The 18,511-nt window shown below is 49.9% G+C and overlaps 1 protein-coding gene across 1 annotated transcript in view; it reads left to right on the top strand.

Annotated features, from left to right (window-relative positions):
* The window catches only part of TTI1 (TELO2 interacting protein 1), a 42,260-nt gene extending 27,363 nt beyond the window's left edge, over positions 1-14,897 (top strand). The window contains exon 8 of the mRNA XM_081867559.1: positions 14,149-14,897. Coding sequence (XP_081723685.1) covers positions 14,149-14,368 — 220 coding nt within the window. The 3' untranslated portion in view covers positions 14,369-14,897. The remainder of the gene's footprint in view (positions 1-14,148) is intronic.
* The last annotated feature ends 3,614 nt before the right edge of the window (positions 14,898-18,511 follow it).

Genomic DNA, 18,511 nt, shown 5'->3' with positions numbered 1-18,511 from the left:
TCGTCGAGGAAACACACGCATTTCTTGTAGAGAAGTCCCGCTAGCACGTGATGCATAAATGCTTGGAAGACGTGAGATCCATTTTGGAGACCAAATGGCATAACTCTGTATTCGTACGTGCCCAGAGGCGTGAACATGGCCGTCTTCCACTCATCGCCCTCCCGGATGCGTATGAGGTTATACGCTCCACGCAGATCCAATTTGGTGAAGATCTTCCCCTTCCTTACGGTTGCCAGGAGATCATCTATCTTGGGCATGGGGAAGGCCTTGGGTTTGGTCTTACTGTTTATGAATCGATAGTGCACAATGAGTCTTTTCTGGGGCGTGTCTTTCTTCTTTACAAAGAAAACAGGACTGCCCCCCACCGCTTTCGATTCTCGGATGAATCCGCGCTTCAAATTGTGCTCTATGAACTCCCTGAGTTCTTGCATCTCGTCCTCAGACATGGAATACAGCTTTGCAGTCGGCAACTGCGCCCCTGGCACCAGGTCGATGGCACAATCATAAGGCCTGTGGGGCGGCAACTGGTCAGCTTCCTTCTCGCAGAAAACCTCCAGGAACCCCTCGTACTTGCGGGGTACTGCCTGCACCATGCCAAGTTGCAACTGCTGCTCAGCTCCCTCCTCCTGGCTGGACTGGATGCAATGTTGAGCACAGTACGATGAGCAAAAGGTGATCTGCCGTTGGTACCACGCTACAGCAGGACTGTGTCTCTCCAGCCAACTCATGCCTAATACTATAGGCGTGTCTGAAAGGCGGGTGACATTGAAGCTGATGACTTCTCGATGATTTCCAATCCTCATCACCATGGGAGGCGTCTGTTGCACAACTTGTCCTCCTAGCAATTTCCTGCCATCCACCGTGACTACGTTCAGAGGTGTTGTCGCTGGCAGAAGCGCTATGCGATGCTGCTTGACAAAGTGCGTCCCCACAAAATCTGCGTTGCTCCCAGAATCAATCGTGATGGGGACTTCCAGGGTGGTTCCATTCGGCAACTGAAGTGTTGCAGTGAGCTGCACCGCTGGCTTGGGTGGTAAAGGGTCTGTGCGTTGCAAAAGCGCTGGGGACTGCTCTACAGATTCGCCTGGCTGAGCCCCAGCAGCTCTGCTTCCAGCCAGGCACTGTCGTTTCCCTGAGGTTGCTCTGCTTGCATCATTTCTGCTGCAACAGTTGCTAAAGCTGCAGTGTGTTTCTGCAGCCTCTGGGGACACTCTTTCGCCATGTGCTGCGCACTGTCGCAAATGTAACACTTCCTGGTCCCTCTAGGAGGCTTTGCCTTCACTGCACCGGAAGCTGGGGCTCTGGCTGTTGCTTGAGCCTTAGCACCACCAAGTTCCATGGGCTCCTCCCCCTGCCTTCCCAGTGGCGAAGGATGTGACTGACTGAACTCCCTGGGGATGAAAGAAGACGTCCTCGCTGGTGGACGCACCTGACGTTCTTCCTCAGTGTGCCAAGGACGTCCCTCGTGCCGTATCCCAATCGCCAAAGCCCTCTGCACAAGCTCCTCCAGGGTCTGGGGTCTGTCTCCCCTGGCAAGTTCATCCTTAATGGGACCGCTGAGCCCCTCCCAGAACAAATCCCTCACAGGTGCACAATCCTTCTCCCAGCTTAGCGCAGTCAGTAAAGCAAAAAATCTAGAATGGTACTGACGCACAGTGGCTTTGCCTTGCCGCAATCCAAAAATTTCCCTGCGTGCAAGATCCACATCTACAGTAGACTGGAAGCAGGCATCCATCGCTTTAATGAATTCATCTGCATCGCGGCGGGCAGGGCCATCTTCACGCCACAAATTGCGCAACCAGTCTCTGGCCGGCCCATGCAAGTGAGAAACAATAAACCCCACTTTCTCCTCCTCATCTGTAAAGTCATGACGAAGCAAGTGCAATGCATACAAAACGTCTGCTCTGAAACTGGGGTAGTGCTTCAGGTTCCCATCGAAGTGGGTGACTAGGCTGCCCCCCCTCCGTCCAAGTCCAATCCCCTCTGATCTGGACCCTGGGAACCCTTCCCTGCTTGCACGTTCCCACCTTGTTTGCAGGTCCTGGCAGCGCTTCTCCATTTCGTCATGCTTCTTCTGAGACGCAAGGACTGCAGCAGTGAGTTCGGAAACTGTAGTTCGCAGCGCTGTCAACTGCTCCTCCGCAGTCATGGCTGTCACCGTTCGTGAGCTTTGCAAAAAAAAAAATTTTGCGTTCTTTGGAGGGGACTTTCTGTCAGAGCCACCCTGGGTCCCAGCTCACAAGAGACCAAAGTCCAGTCCAAGCTATATACAAAAGGTTTTATTGAAGATCATTGTCGTCATTACATCCAAACTCCGTGGCTCCGCATCTGTTACCCTTAGATGTTAGAAGTCCCCTCTGAGTCCGTCCCTCCCCTGCACCAATTTAAGAGGCTTGTACTGCTCCACCTTTTCCTCTCTTTCCTTTTCCGCAGGGTCTTCCTGCCCCCCTGTCTTCCCTCTTTCCGGGACTCCCCAGAGGCTGAGTCTTCTCCCGCCTGCTCCCCCCTCCTTCGTGCTTTGGCACCAGGCTCCTCCTCAGAGCTCTCCTCATTTCCGCGCGCCTCTATATTTGAACTTGGCGCGCGTACGTTGCCTCTGACCTTCCCTTCTACAGTTACGCTGCTCTCGGTACTACACTCCTCCCTTTCAGGCAGGACGTCTTGCTCCGAACTCCTCCCCCTTCCTCCTTCCAGTCCTGCTCTTTCTGACACACTGGCAACTCCCCCCCCTCTACTCCGTTCCGACGGGGGAGCTGGTCCCGCTTTGCCACTCCCACTGGGGATTCCCTCTTCGTTCCCCTCTCTCTGACTGATTCCCTCTCTATTGCCCCTTGGCCTGACCAGGGGGGCTCCCTTCTGGGAATCCTCTGATTCGCTAGACGGACTTTGGGACAACCTCGGCTCGTTGTCGTCCTCTTCCTCCTCGCCCTCGCTCTCTGTCTCCTCTCTCCCTAAAACCCTGACAGTAATAATAAAATTTTATTTATATCCTGCCCTCCCCATCTGAAGCTGGGCTCAGAGCGGCTAACAACAGTCAAAATAACACAGTTTACATAAAATCATAATTAATTGAAATACATTCTAAAATCATCTCATTCTAAAATCAATTCAGAATCAAATTCATGGCAACCATTGGGCTAGAGTTCTGTGAGGATTACCGAAGGAGCGGGTCAGACTGTGCCTTGGCCATAGGCCTGGTGGAACAGCTCCGTCTTGCAGGCCCTGCGGAAAGATGTCAAATCCCGCAGGGCCCTGGTCTCTTGTGACAGAGTGTTCCACCAGATTGGAGCCACAGCCGAAAAAGCCCTGGCTCTGGTTGAGGCCAGCCTAACTTCCCTGTGGCCCGGGACCTCCAAGATGTTTTTGTTTGAAGACCATAAGGTCCTCCGTGAGACATACCAGGAAAGGCGGTCCCTTGGGTATGAGGGTCCTAGGCCGTATATGGCTTTAAAGGTTAAAACCAGCACCTTAAACCTGATCCTATACTTCACTGTGATACCAGAATGATGGCCTAGGTGGGGCACTGGCCGGATCCAGCAAGCTCTTCCTATGTCCTTCACCATCAGCTGCAGGGCCGCAGATTCCTGCCCACCCCCCCAGCCTGTGTCCAAAAGGCTATTCTTGGAAAGGCCAGGGCACCGACAGCAGCCTTTTTGCAAAGCAGATCGGCCTCTTCACACCGCAGAGAAGCTTCTGCGCTGAGCAGCCTGCTTCCAAGTTGCCCGGACAAGCCAAACCCATCGAGACGCTCCAGCTCTGTTCAGCGCAGACCCGGCGGGTTTGCACAAGCCAGCGATTCCGAGCCGTTTCTCGCCACGGTTAAACAGGCGCCTCTCTGTGCTCCCGGCTTGGGCCGCTTTCATTCCCCGCATCCCCATCTGCATCTGCCAAGTTGCAAGCTCTGGTGCAGAGCCCTGCCAAGCGAAAGCTTAAAAACAAAGTAAAAATCAATAAGCCGCACTTGAGCAAAGCAAATACAAAGGCGAGCACGTCTGCTTGGATTAACCCGGGCATCTTTCGCCATGGAAACGGAGGTTGCTTGGAAACTGCTGGAGTAAATTCATATATATATATATATATATATATATATATATATATATATATATAATTACAGGAGTCAATTTGCTCCTTAAGCTGCACAGCCCTCTGGGCCGCCAGGGGAGAATCTTGGCCCAAGAGGAGAAGGGTCTTGGTGTGGAGGGTGGGTCACCCAAGGTCAGACTGTGGAGGCACCTGACGGAAGGGGTCAGGGACGCATCTGCCATGCCAGGCTGGGGAAGGCAAGTAACGAAACAATTAAACAATTGCAAACAATTATCAGTAATATCCAATGCAACAATGTACCAAGTACAACAATGCAATGTCAATATAAACTCTTTATATTATAATCTATACAGAACATTAAACAGTATGAAAACAAAATAACAAATAAAATAAGTCTTGTAAGTCTTAAAATAAGTTTTGTAAGTCTTCCATTCTTGGGCAAGGTGATTGAGCGCGTGGTTGCTGAACAACTCCAGGCACGCCTGGAGGATGCGGACCATTTGGATCCCTTCCAATCGGGATTCAGGCCTCATCATGGGACTGAAACTGCCTTGGTCGCGCTGGTTGATGATCTCCGGCGAGCTAGGGACAAAGGTGAGAGCTGTTTCCTAGTTCTGCTGGATCTCTCAGCGGCCTTTGATACAATCGACCATAACATCCTTCTGGACCGTCTAGAGGGGCTGGGAGCTGGGGGCACTGTTATACAGTGGTTTCGCTCCTTCCTCCTGGGCCGTGTTCAGAAAGTGGTGGTGGGGGATGAGTGTTCAGACCCCTGGGCCCTCACTTGTGGGGTGCCTCAGGGTTCCGTCCTCTCCCCCATGCTTTTTAACATCTATATGAAGCCGCTGGGAGAGATCATCAGGGGGTTTGGACTGGGTGTCCATCAATATGCAGATGATACCCAGCTCTACCTCTCTTTCAAATCAGAACCAGTGAAGGCGGTGAAGGTCCTGTGTGAGTGCCTGGAGGCGGTTGGAGGATGGATGGCGGCTAATGGATTGAGGTTGAATCCTGACAAGACAGAAGTACTGTTTTTGGGGGACAGGGGGCGGGCTGGTGTGGAGGACTCCCTGGTCCTGAATGGGGTAACTGTGCCCCTGAAGGACCAGGTGCGCAGCCTGGGAGTCATTTCGGACTCACAGCTGTCCATGGAGGCGCAGGTCAATTCTGTATCCAGGGCAGCTGTCTACCAACTCCATCTGGTACGCAGGCTGAGACCCTACCTGCCCGCGGACTGTCTCGCCAGAGTGGTGCATGCTCTAGTTATCTCCCGCTTGGACTACTGCAATGCGCTCTACGTGGGGCTACCTTTGAAGGTGACTCGGAAACTACAACTAATCCAGAATGCGGCAGCTAGACTGGTGACTGGGGGCAGCCGCCGAGACCACATAACACCGGTCTTGAAAGACCTACATTGGCTCCCAGTACGTTTCCGAGCACAATTCAAAGTGCTGGTGTTGACCTTTAAAGCCCTAAACGGCCTCGGCCCAGTATACCTGAAGGAGCGTCTCCACCCCCATCGTTCTGCCCGGACGCTGAGGTCCAGCGCCGAGGGCCTTCTGGCGGTTCCCTCATTACGAGAAGCAAAGCTACAGGGAACCAGGCAGAGGGCCTTCTCGGTAGTGGCACCCGCCTTGTGGAACGCCCTCCCATCAGATGTCAAAGCGATAAATAACTACCTGACATTCAGAAGACATCTTAAGGCAGCCCTGTTCAGGGAAGTTTTTAATCTGTGATATTTTAATGTATTTCTGGTTTTTATGGAAGCCACCCAGAGTGGCTGGGGAAACCCAGCCAGATGGGCGGGGTACAAATAATAAATTATTATTATTATTATTATTATTTTCAGAGACTTGCATAGTCTACAAAGACTTTCAGGGACTTACAAGACTTATGTTTATTTGGATCTATGTTTTCAAGAGAATCCATCAAGAGCACATATCTTGTGACTTTCAGAGATTTGTAAGATTTCTGTTTATTTGGTTTTGCAGAGAGTGCCTATTTCGTATACAGTCATACTTCGGGATAAATATGCTTCAGGATAAGTATTTTCAGGTTGTGCTCCGCGGCGACCCGGAAGTAACGGAGCTCGTTACTTCTGGGTTTCGCCGCTCGCGCATGCGCAGACGGTCAAAATGAAGAAGGAACTTGTGAAGAAGGAACTTGTATTTTAACTGCCCTGAATCTTCCAGCATCATTGGACGTGGCTTAGTGAGGACTCGTAGCAGCCGTGCCCAAGCTCTGCCGGCTTGGAGGTCCTGGTTCAATCCCCAACATTTCCCGTTATAAGATCCCTGTCAGGAGGACTGGGGAAGGGGCTTTTCCCAGCGGCTGTGGGGAGCACTTGCCAGCCCGAGGGAGCCAGACTGGCCGTTTGGCTCGGTGCGAGGCAGCTTCGTGCGTCTGTTGACTCTGGCCGCTGCCGCCTGGTGGGATTCAGGTGGGATTAGGTTGCCGGATGGTGTCCAGTGCCTGGTGGGCTCTGTGGCTGTTGCTGCCCAGACAAGGCAGGCTGTGCGTATCAGTCAGGGCTGCAGAACAAGCAAGCTGGAGTCCCTGGTGGAGTTTCTCAGGGGCAAAGGCTGGCGTGACAACAGCCAAGCTCTCGGCATCGTTTTAGAATCATAGAATCCTAGAATCATAGAGTTGGAAGAGACCACAAGGGCCATGGAGTCCAACCCCCTGCCAAGCAGGAAACACCATCAGAGCACTCCTGACATATGGTTGTCAAGCCTCTGCTTAAAGACCTCCAAAGAAGGAGACTCCACCACACTCCTTGGCAGCAAATTCCACTGTCGAACAGCTCTTACTGTCAGGAAGTTCTTCCTAATGTTTAGGTGGAATCTTCTTTCTTGTAGTTTGGAACCATTGCTCTGTGTCCGCTTCTCTGGAGCAGCAGAAAACAACCTTTCTCCCTCCTCTATGTGACATCCTTTTATATATTTGAACATGGCTATCATACCACCCCTTAACCTCCTCTTCTCCAGGCTAAACATGCCCAGCTCCCTTAGCCGTTCCTCATAAGGCATCGTTTCCAGGCCTTTGACCATTTTGGTTGCCCTCCTCTGGACACGTTCCAGTTTGTCAGTGTCCTCCTTGAACTGTGGTGCCCAGTACTGGACACAGTACTCCAGGTGAGGTCTGACCAGAGCAGAATACAGTGGCACTATTACTTCCCTTGATGTAGATGCTATACTCCTATTGAGGCACAGGATTGGGATGAGGGACGGAGCATCTGTGAATCATAGCGCTGCAGGGTTGGCAGAGGACACCCAGGGGCCATGTAGACCAACCCCCTGCGATGCAGGGAATCCCAGCTAAAGAATTCCCACCCAACCTCTGTTTAAAAACCTCCCAGGAAGGGGCATTCGCCACCTTGGAAGGCGTAATGGGCTGCATCACGGTACCCCTTCCATCTCTTCCTCTGTGATTTGGGGAGCCCAGAGGTGCCCTCTCTGTACACCCTAAGGCTTTATAGTACTTTTCTCTTTCCTGCAGAATCCCCTGTCTCTGCCTCTTATTTTATTTTATTTTATTTTCTATTTTAATTTTATCTTATTTATTTTATTTTTCATTTCATTTCATTTACAGTCGTACCTCGGGTTGAAGTTGCTTCAGGTTGAGTGTTTTCGGGTTGCGCTCCATGGCAACTCGGAAGTAACGGAACGCGTTTGCCGCATGTGCAGGCGCTCAAAATGACGTCATGCGCAGAAGTGGCAAATCGCAACCCACGCAGTCGCGGGTTGCGTTCGCTTCAGGATGCGAACGGGGCCCCGGAACGGATCCTGTTCGTATCCAGAGGTACCACTGTATTTCATTTATCGCCTCCATGGAGTTTGAGGTGACATGCATACCTCTCCTCGTCTTCATTTTATCCTCACAACAACAACAACCCTGTGAGGGAGGTTAGGCTGAGAGCGAGCGCTTGGCCTGCAAGGTCACAGCCGGTGAACTTCGTGGCCCAGCGGTGGACTCCAACCCCGGTCAAGTGGGTCCTAGTCCAGCACTCTAACTGCTGTGCCACGCTGCCTCTGTACTCAATGAATAAACACCATTCGTTGTGGAGCGCGTCTGGTCCTCCTGCGCGGTTCCTCGCCCAAGAGGATGGATTTCGCCAGGTCTGCCAGCAGTTTCCTAGGCCACGGAAGAAGTGCTGCAATTATCCCTCTAGGAAAGGGCTCTGCTGAATCCCAATCAGACCTGAAGAGCCTCTCTTGGTTTCAAGAGTGGTGGCTTGGCTGTGGAGAGCATCTAATTCCAGCCTCGGAGGCCGTCTCAGTGGGCACAGCGCAAACACACCTGCCGCAAAGAGGCAGGGAAGCGGATGAGCTGGGTGGTGCTTTGCCTGGTACAAACAAGAAGTTGAAAAAGCCACGTAAATCCATTAAAAAGAGAGAGAAGGAGAGACCGGTTTCATCTCCAGAGGCCTTCTCTGCCTGCAGCCAAGTCTTTGGTGTTTGGATTTTGCCCAGTTTCCTGCAGCGGCTCTAGAGGAGGCCAGTGGTTGTCAAACTGCCCACCTCTGGGAGGTTAATTCTGGATTGATGCGCCTGGAGAAAAGTCCCAGAAATCTGCCAGGGGAATCACACAGGTTTGGGGGGTCCGGCTTGGGCTGCCTAGTCAGTGCCGTGCTTTGGAGCTAAGTTGCTTCATCAATTTGATTTGATTCGCTTATATTCTGCTTTCCCACAATGAGCTGTGGCCAAATCATATTACAGCAGACATTCAAAGCATCAAAATACGGAGCGTTGGAGATACCACTGTACAGAGCGTGTCAGTAAGTTCAAAAATGACAAAAATCAGCAATTTGGCTCACACAGAATGACTCCAGAAACCAAAACAATCTAGGCCTTAAGTACATAAACACATTTCAATTTAAGCTGTTTAAATTTTTCAATCCTGATTAAGGCAATTTCTAGCAAAGTAACAGTAGAACAACCACACCAAATTTACTAGTTACAGGTAGTCGAAACAAACAAACAAAAAATTCCTTCCAGTAGCACCTTAGACATGAAAGCTCATACCAATAACAAACTTAGTTGGTCTCTAAGGTGCTAGTGGAAGGAATTTTTTTTTGTTTTGACTAGATTTACTGGTGTTTTGGCCAATCGGGGCATTTTCTGCAACAGCTGCTCCCACACCTGTGGAACTCATTGCCTGTTGAGCTTGGCATGACCAGCAGACTGCAAACCTTTTCGGAAAGTTCTTAAAACTTTCTCTCGAGGTGGAGTGCCTGCCTCATTTCTTTGATTACTGTTTTGAATTTGAATGGGCCTTTAAAGAGAAAAGCATGATTTATAGATGCCCGGTCCCTCCATAACCCCCGCTATGTGCATTGGCTTCTGTACTTGATATCTGCGTTGGAGGACGAAGTCCCATAGAAAAGCAGCAGCAATGGCAAGATTTATAAGTCAGCGAGAAGGGAGGCTGCACAATGAAACTGTTTGCAAAATTCTGTGAGAAGGAGAGAGAGAGAGAGAAGGAAAGGAACCGCTCTCTTGGCGTCAACTGGGTCGGCCTTTCCCAAACTGGGGCCCCCCAGTTGCCTTTGGACTACAATTCCCATCATTCCCCAAGCCAGCATGACTGGGGCTGATGGAAGAAGCTAGAGTCCAAATGAAGAAAATAATAATAATAATAATAATAATAATAATAATAATAATAAAAATAATAAAAATAATAAAAATAATAAAAATAATAATAATAATTAATAATTTATTATTTATACCCCGCCCATCTGGCTGAGTTTCCCCAGCCACTCTGGGCGGCTCCCAATCGAGTGTTTAAAACAATACAGCATTAAATATTAAAAACTTCCTTCAGATGGCTGCCTTCAGATGTCTTTTAAAGATAAGATAGCTACTTATTTCCTTCACATCGGAAGGGAGGGCATTCCACAGGGCGGGCACCACTACCGAGAAGGCCCTCTGTTTGGTTCCCTGTAACTTCACTTCTCGCACTGAGGGAACCGGTGCTGGACCTCAGTGTCCGGTGCTGGACCTCAGTGTCCGGGCAGAACGATGGGGGTGGAGACGCTCCTTCAGGTCTACTGGACCACGGCCATTTAGGGCTTTAAAGGTCAGCACCAACACTTTGAATTGTGCTTGGAAACGTACTGGGAGCCAATGCAGATCTCTCAGGACCAGTGTTATGTGGTCTCGCCGGCCACCCTCAGTCACCAGTCTAGCTGCCGCATTCTGAATTAATTGCATTTTCCGGGTCACCTTCAAAGGTAGCCCCACGTAGAGTGCATTGCAGTAGTCCAAGTGCGAGATAACTAGAGCATGCACCACTCTGTCGAGACAGTCTGGGGGCAAGGAGGATCTCATCCTGCGTACCAGTGGAGAGCACCAGGTTGGGAAATCTCAGCAGCCATGTCGCAATTTGAATTTTGCATGTGTGCAATTCCTACTTTTAATAGAGCAAGTTTGGGAAGAGATCATAATGTCATCTCAGGTGTTAAGCTAAGTGTGTGTGTGAGAGAGAGAGAGTGTGAGAGTGTGTGTGAGAGAGAGAGAGGGGGGGGAGGTATGTTTGTGTAAGATAGATAGATAGACATTCCTTCCAGAGATTTACTTCTTTCTCTCACAGCCTTTTAAAAATTTAATCTCTGAACCAGTTGCTTTATGTAATCACATTCTGAAAATGCAGCTAACTCTGAACCCACACCTATTCACCTCCGTGTGGGAATGTATTGATGAAGGAAGTTTAAAATAGGAAGTGGCAATGCCTTTAATCAGGACTCTCTCGTTTTTCCCCGGGCTTCGGCTCGCAGCAAATAAGCATTAAGGTGGAGAACACTTATTTAGCACATTGCAATTTCCAGGGTGCTGACTGTGCTGTGAACCAGAACCGTATTTTGGGGGGAATGTGTGGGGAAGAAACAAGAGGCTTTAGCCAGAGGCAGGGCTCCAAATGAGTCGAGACAGGGCTGGTGTTCTCCGCAGCCGTCCAGGATCAAACATATGGATTGCAAAGCAACCAGGATGAATTAACATCCTTTGCCATTGATTAGGTGGAGCGAGGCTGGCAAGGAACCATCACTGCGGAGCAAAAATGGTCTCCGGCCACCCAGTCCAAAAGAAAGGAAGAAAATTCTTGTGGCGAGGACAGAGAAGAAGTTGTTTGATTTGAAAGATGAGCCAGTTGTTGCTGGGACTGGACTAGGAAGGCAAGACTGTCCTTACTATGTGAGCCTGGCCTCGATTTGCTGCAGTAATGCTGTGTCATTATGCAAAGCCACCGCCCTGCACCCATTAAAAAAACTGCTGAGCCTCCAAAGTGGGAATTTGGGGGAAGTCTGAAAGAGGGCAGAGCCATGTGAGACTCAGAGGGAAACCACCTCCGACCATCATTCTGAATGATGCGATTTGGCGATTCCGTTTTTACGATACGATACGATAATCTTTATTGTCATTGTCCCATACAGAACAACAAAATTGAAAAAGTCTACATCAGACATTCAAAAACCAACAAGCCTACTATCTCAGCTATCCCGCGCTATTTCTGCAGCTTTCTTATGGCACCTGACAGCATAGATTTAATCCAAGGTGGGAAGAGTGCACCCAATTATTCTCTCCGCTGTCTTTACAACCCTGGACAGCATTGTTTTTCCCCTGACCGTGCAGCTCCCAAACCACACACACAGATCGTAAGTTAATACACTCTCAACAGTACAATGGTCAAATGCCATCAACAGGCATTATATAAAAGGAGACGATCAAGGGAAGAGTCTGGACTCTGGGAACAAATCACAAGCTCCAATATATCAGTAATGGTAGGGGCTGACGTACAATGACGCCGTATGTTGGAAGATCCGAGGTGCATGAAAGGATGTCCTTCTCACAGCACATAGTTCAACTATGGAACTCCATGCTGCAGGAGGCAGAGATGGGCACTCAGTTGGATGGCTTTAAAAGAGGCTGAGACAAATTCATGGATGAGGAGAAGGCTATCGACAGCAGTTGGAGGCAGCAGTGCTTCTGAAAATCAGTTCCTGAAGCCATAGGAGGGGAGAGGGATCTCGTGCTTGGCAGGTCAAATGATATTATACTGACCATGGCAAAGTTTCTTTTGGAGGTTCTAAGAAACAAAGATCATTATGCCCTAGATAAAACAAAACGACTGCCTTGGTTTCTTCCATCTGTCTGTACAGTGGACACTCGAGTTGCAAATGTGATCCGTGTGTGATGCACGTTCGCAACCCGCATCTGCGCATGCACGGGTTGCAATTCGGCACTTCTGCGCATGTGCAAAGCGCGATTTAGTGCTTCTGCGCATGTATGACCGCCAAAACCCGGAAGTAACCCGTTCTGGTACTTCCAGGTTTTGGCGGTCCGCAACCCGAAAAAAAACGCAACCAGAAGCAGCTGTAACCCAAGGTATGACTGTATCTTGTTTTGAAATTGTTTTGTGGGTCTTTGGACCACAATAAAGTATTGATTGATTGGCAGGTTTCTCAGAAGAGGCATTTGGTGGGCCACTGTGGGGACAGGACACTGCACTCGATGGGCCCTTGGCCTGATCCTGCAGGCTCTTACAGCGTTCTTCTAAGCGTTCTTGTGCTAAGCGATCGATGCTCAGAAATAGCCGGGTGCCTTGTTGGTTCTCCATCATGTTAAGGAGACCTTTGCTGGACCGATTAGTCTTTTCAGAGGTTGCCTCAAGTCAGCATTTGAGGAGAGCGGAGCTCTTGTTCAGGTGGACATGATCAGCAGAGTTAATGAAAAGAGACCCCGCACCTTCAGTGCTGGTGCTAACCCAAGTCTAGTAGGGGGTTGGTGTGAGCCTGGGTTCCCCAAATCCTGGACCCGGTATTATTAGAGCCATTCAGCCATGGAACAACCTCCCCTCGCAGCCTGAATTGATCTAGCCTGAGATACTGGCGCAGGCTAAACGCCTTTGAGGATCTTACCCTTAAGACCAGCTGGTTAGAGCAACTAAGGACAGGGGGCTGGGCACAAAAGTGGCAAGATGAACTTAGGGTTTATAATCTTCAAATGGAGAACTCCTTAGCCCTTAGGCCACGTGGCCTTAGAAACTGGATTTTTGATCAGGATGGCAACCAAGACAGAGCATCCATCACTGCCCCCCGTTACTCCACTTGGTACCCCCCAATTAAGACCAATCGCTCAAGGCCCCGTCACCTTGAGACTCTGAGCTTCCCACAACAACGCCGGGCCTTTGCAGAACTAAGATTCCAGCAGATGCCCCCAGCATATTTAGAGGGGAGATATCGGGGAATTCCCCATACGGATCGCAAATGTATACATGGATGCCATCACAGACTATGTCCTGATTTGCCCCCTGTAGACAACACCCAGAGGGAAATTTATATCGCCGGTTCTTAACTGGCTTCCAGGTCGATCTGCACAGGAAGTGACCGTTGAACTCCTAGCAGGTAAATATCTAGATATTACACACCAGGTAGCCTAGGCAACTTTGTGCTGGCAGCCAAGAAGCTCCGTTCCAGCTATGTGAATGCACTCCAGTCTTAAGTTTTAATGTTGTAGATTTCTTTTTATGTTGTAAACTGCTACAAGTTGCATTGTATGGTTTTAGAGGAAAGTTTTCCTTTTATTCTCTGTCGCCCATTGTAAAGGCCTTGGGCTATACCGTCATACCTTGGGATAAATATGCTTCAGGTTGAGCGTTTTCAGGTTACGCTCCGCGGCGACCCAGAAGTAATGGAGTGCGTTACTTCCGGGTTTTGCTGTTTGCGCATGTGCAGACGCTCAAAATGACGTCATGCGCGGAAGCGGCGAAATGCGACGCACAGGCGCAGATGCGCAGTTGCATGTTACGTTCTACTCAGGATGCGAACAGGGCTCCGGAATGGATCCCGTTCGCATCCAGAGGTGCCACTGTATACAATAAAATGGATTGACGAAGAGCCCTGTCTTTGACACCCACAAGATATGGTGGACTCTTCTTCATGGAGGTCTTTTGGCCACCTTTCAGGGATTCTTGAGCTGTGATTTCTGCATTGCGAGGGGGGTTGGAATAGATGACCTTTGGGGGTCTCCTTCCAACCCTGTGACTTTATGATTCTAGACTTCCCATTGACTCAGCTTCCCCTCCCTGCTTTTGTTTTTGTCTCTGCAGCGTTTTCCTCCATCTGATGCAGGTGGACCCGGATGCTGTCTGGCTCTTCCTCAGCAACGTCTGGTGCCCCCACCCCTACGAGCCCCCCCACCCCAGCCTGCACCCCGTGAAGCTGGCCGGGGCAGAGAAGAAGCGGGGCGAGTTCACCGACAATGTTGGGCGGCTGCTGGGCGAGCTGCAAGGGAGGGAAGGAGCGGCGGTGGCGGCTGCTGCACCCTGAGAGCCACCCTTGGAACCTGGGGGGGCGGGAGCCTTTTGCTAGAGTCTGGGGGTCCAGTGGCGCTCCAGGCAGCAGCAGGAAGGGGAACAGGAGGGTCGACGGGGTAACATCCTCAGGCAGCATTGTGCAGTTTCTGAAGAGGAGTCTTGGAGGTGCACCTCCTTGGGAGAAGGTCTCAGCTGGTCAGAGAACATGACTGCAAAGCCTCTGAGCATGAGATGACTGCAGGGACCTCGGCCCATCCGCACCTCGGCTTAATGTGGAATAGGCACCCCTTTTGTGTCCTTTGATTCCCCCTTGTCTATACGGCATTCACCAGAAACAGCCGCTGCCCTCAACGTTCTCCTTCTAAATCTGGAATTTCTCTGATCCACGGAAAATCCAAAAGGGACACCTGCTCTGCCTGTCATTTTTATTGAAAGGTTATGCAATATTCTGCAAAATGCAGTGTTATGAAACAGGATCTGGTGTGGCAGTTTACCTAGCGCATCTACAAATACAGACATGAAATAAAGCCTAAATAAACAAACCACAGGGCTGTTTTGCTGCGTAGGTGGCAGTGGCTGCAACTATAGTATAGATATAATGGTTAAACAAGGCAAGGTTCCCCTGTTACTCCATGTTATTAAAGTATTCAGGTGCCCCGAGTCACTATGTTGACCATATTTGTTCGCAGGTCAAGGTGGGAGTCCTCAGCCATCTTCTTCCTGGCTTCCAAATGAAGTGAAGTCGGATCAAGCAGGTGGGAAGTTGTCCTATGCCTTTGGCTTCTGCCATCTTGCCCTGGACACCTTTGTCCATGTTTTCCTTCTTTTGACATGGGCGTTTTTGAAGTGGAGCAGCTCCTGCAGGCGGCAGGGCTGCTTGAAAGAGCAAATAGTAGAAAGCAAGGAGAAGAGACCCCAAAATCCCTGGCTGAAATCGTGTCCGAATATAAACCACTCAGGTGTGCACTAGCAAGGGGATGAATCGGTGATGTGAAATGTGGATTTTCCGGGTGAGCCTGGATGGGCCCTAGTTAGGGATGCTTGACTTTCCTGTAGGTTAAGAAAAAGTCTTGCAGTTTTCTGAAATCCCTGTTTTGCCAAATATCTTGGCTGCTGGGTTTCAAGAGGGCAAAAGCATGTGCAGGTGTGTAGGGAATGTTGCAGCTTTGCAACCATGCAGTGAGCTCATGCAAAATCCGTCCTTGTTGTTGTTTAGTCGTTTAGCCGTGTCCACCTCTTCTTGACCCCCTGGAGCAGAGCACGCCAGGCACTCCTGTCTTCCAATGCCTCCCGCAGTTTGGTCAAACTCATGCTGGTAGCTTCCAGAACACTGTCCGACCATCTCGTCCTCTGTCGTCCCCTTCTCCTTGTGCCCTCCATCTTTCCCAACATCAGGTTCTTTTCCAGGGAGTCTTCTCTTCTCATGAGGTGGCCAAAGTATTGTAGTCTCAGCTTCAGGATCTGTCCTTCCAGTGAGCACTCAGGGCTGATTTCCTTCAGAATGGAAAGGTTTGATCTTCTTGCAGTCCATGGGACTCAAGAGTCTCCTCCAGCACCAGAATTCAAAAGCATCAATTCTTCAGCGATCAGCCTTCTTTATGGTCCAGCTCTCACTTCCATACATCACTACTGGGAAAACCAGAGCTTGAACTATACGGACCTTTGTTGGCAAGCTGATGTCTCTGCTTTTTAAGATGCCACCCTTGTTTGCTTGTAGCAAAGAATGCAGATATCTTCCCCCTTCCATCCTGCACCATCTCAGGCCAAGGAAATTCAGTGCTCCCTTCTTTGGGAATGTGAGGAGGTGAAAATGCATGGTTGCTTCAGTTGGAGAGGCAAAAAACCCTGCCTGTGTAGATTTTCAAGAGACTGATGAACCCCGAAGCAAAGAGTGATTCGTTACCCAGGAGCAGCCCAATGCAAAACTTTGCCACCTGCCTCCTCGCTTCTCCACCAATTATTTATTGCAGGCAATCTTTGCAAACTCCGCCACCCATTAATCTCGTTGCTTGGTGGAACCGTTCAAAATATAGTGCATTTTTTTTAAACGGGGGGGGGGGAGAAATGGGATGCCACTCTTTCTAACAACGTTGCCATTAAATGCTTGGACTTGCTTCTGAAATAGTAGATCTGTCGGAGTCGTTATTCTGCAGCCATGAATGGCATGCAGGGTTAATGCAAAGTGGCTGTTGCAGGAAGGGCTGCTGTTCTTCCAGAGAGTTGCGGAGGGGGTTGCGCAAGGTCTGTGTTGCTATCTCACTACTTCAGTAAAAACTGCTATCATGTCTCTTCTAACTTGCGCTCTACGTGGAGCTACCTTTGAAGGTGACTCGGAAACTGCAATTAATCCAGAATGTGGCAGCTAGACTGGTGACTGGGAGTAGCTGCTGACACCACATAAGACCAGTCCTGAGAGACCTACATTGGCTCCCAGTATTTTTCTGAGCACAATTCAAAGTGCTGGTGCTGACCTTTAAAGCCCTAAACGGCCTCGGCCCAGTATACCTGAAGGAGCGTCTCCACCCCCATCGTTCAGCCTGGACACTGAGGTCCAGCACCGAGGGCCTTCTGGCGGTTCCCTCGCTGCTAGAAGTGAGGTTACAGGGAATCAGGCAGAGGGCCTTCTCGGTGGTGGCACCCACCCTGTGGAATGTCCTCCCACGAGATGTCAAGGCAATAAACAACTATTTTACTTTTAAAAAACACCTGAAGGCGGCCCTGTTTAGGGAAGTTTTTAATGTTTGACGCTGTATTGTTTTTGATATTTGTTTGGAAGCCGCCCAGAGTGGCTGGGGAGACCCAGTCAGATGGGCAGGGTATAAATAATAAATTATTATTTTCTCTAAACTAAAAAATTCCCAAATGCTGTCCCTTTTTCCTCCTGGGGGAGTCTCTCCACCCCCTTGATAATTTCTGGCAGCCCTTTTCTGAACCCCTCACAACTCTGCAATATCCTCATTTGTTGTGTTTCGATGGTACAAGAAAGTGGGAGGGAGGGAAAGAGATGGAGCAGCAGGAATGTCTAGTTAGTTCCTCAACGAAGGTGGAAAACAGGCCTTGTGGCATAAAAGAAATGGAGCAAGCAGACTCTTTTTTTCTCTCTCTATCTCCCTGTATTTGATTTCTGGATCCCCCTGGGCATCACTCCTCCTTCCTGGCCCATTAAGGGCTTTAGCATAAAAGGTGAGGCTTGTCCACATCACATCTATTGATTACAGAGCAAGGTTTACAGCGCTACAGATGAAGCAGCTGTCAGAGGAAAGGCAGATTTTTCTGGTGTCGTTTGTTAGGGAATAAAAGAGACATTAGAGCATCAAAGCCTCTCCGCGTGTCAGGATTCCCGGGAGAAGGTCGAGGGGAGGGGCACCGGCTCTTCTCTTGTTCTCCAGCAAATGGATCGGCTGCCTTTCCCGGGGAGGGCCGCTTCCGATAAATTGAATCCAGGGCTGTGATCCAGAAGAGAAGAAAAAGGATAATCTTGTCACCTGAATGAATGATGGCAGTTCACACTGGGCGTTCATACTCAAGGTAGCCGTGGGGACAAGCAGCCACCTCTCCGTGGCACTGGAGAAAAGGGGCAAATTAATGTTTCCCTCCCTTTCTCACGGAGCCAGCCAGTTAGGCAGGGTGAGGCCACTGCTTCAGGCTGCAGAACCACCCCAGGGGGCAAGGTGGGGTCCGTTTCGGGCAAGATCTCAAACCAAATCAGCGTGACCTTGTCCCAAATGGGTGCCTATGGCAGCGGAACTTCTCCCTCAGTGGGAGCACAGGCAGGTAGGTGGGGGTAGGGGTGCCAGCAGGGTAAAACGGGACACCCTGCTCCACTTTCTCATAACGCTGAAACTCACCTGCATCTAATGATGCTGAATGTTGGACGATTCAGGCAGATAAAAGAGTCTTTCAAGTAGGATGTAATCCACTGAGAGCAGTCAAACACAACATTCCTTAAAACAAAACAAATTCTTTCCAGTAGCACCTTAAAGACCAACTAAGTCAGTTCTTGGTATGAGCTTTCGTGTGCATGCACACTTCTTCAGATACACTGAAACAGAAGTCACCAGACCCTTCTATATAGTGAGAAGGTGGGGAGGGGTATTACTCAGAAGGGTGGTGGGAATGGGTGATTGGCAGATAGCTGTGATGAGCCTGTTGACGA

The sequence above is a fragment of the Podarcis erhardii genome (genome assembly GCF_964252035.2).
Source record: "Podarcis erhardii genome assembly, chromosome: 6".
NCBI classification, from domain to species: Eukaryota; Metazoa; Chordata; class Lepidosauria; order Squamata; family Lacertidae; genus Podarcis; species Podarcis erhardii.
Note: the sequence above shows the minus strand (reverse complement) of the source record. Positions and strands in the feature narration are given on the sequence as shown.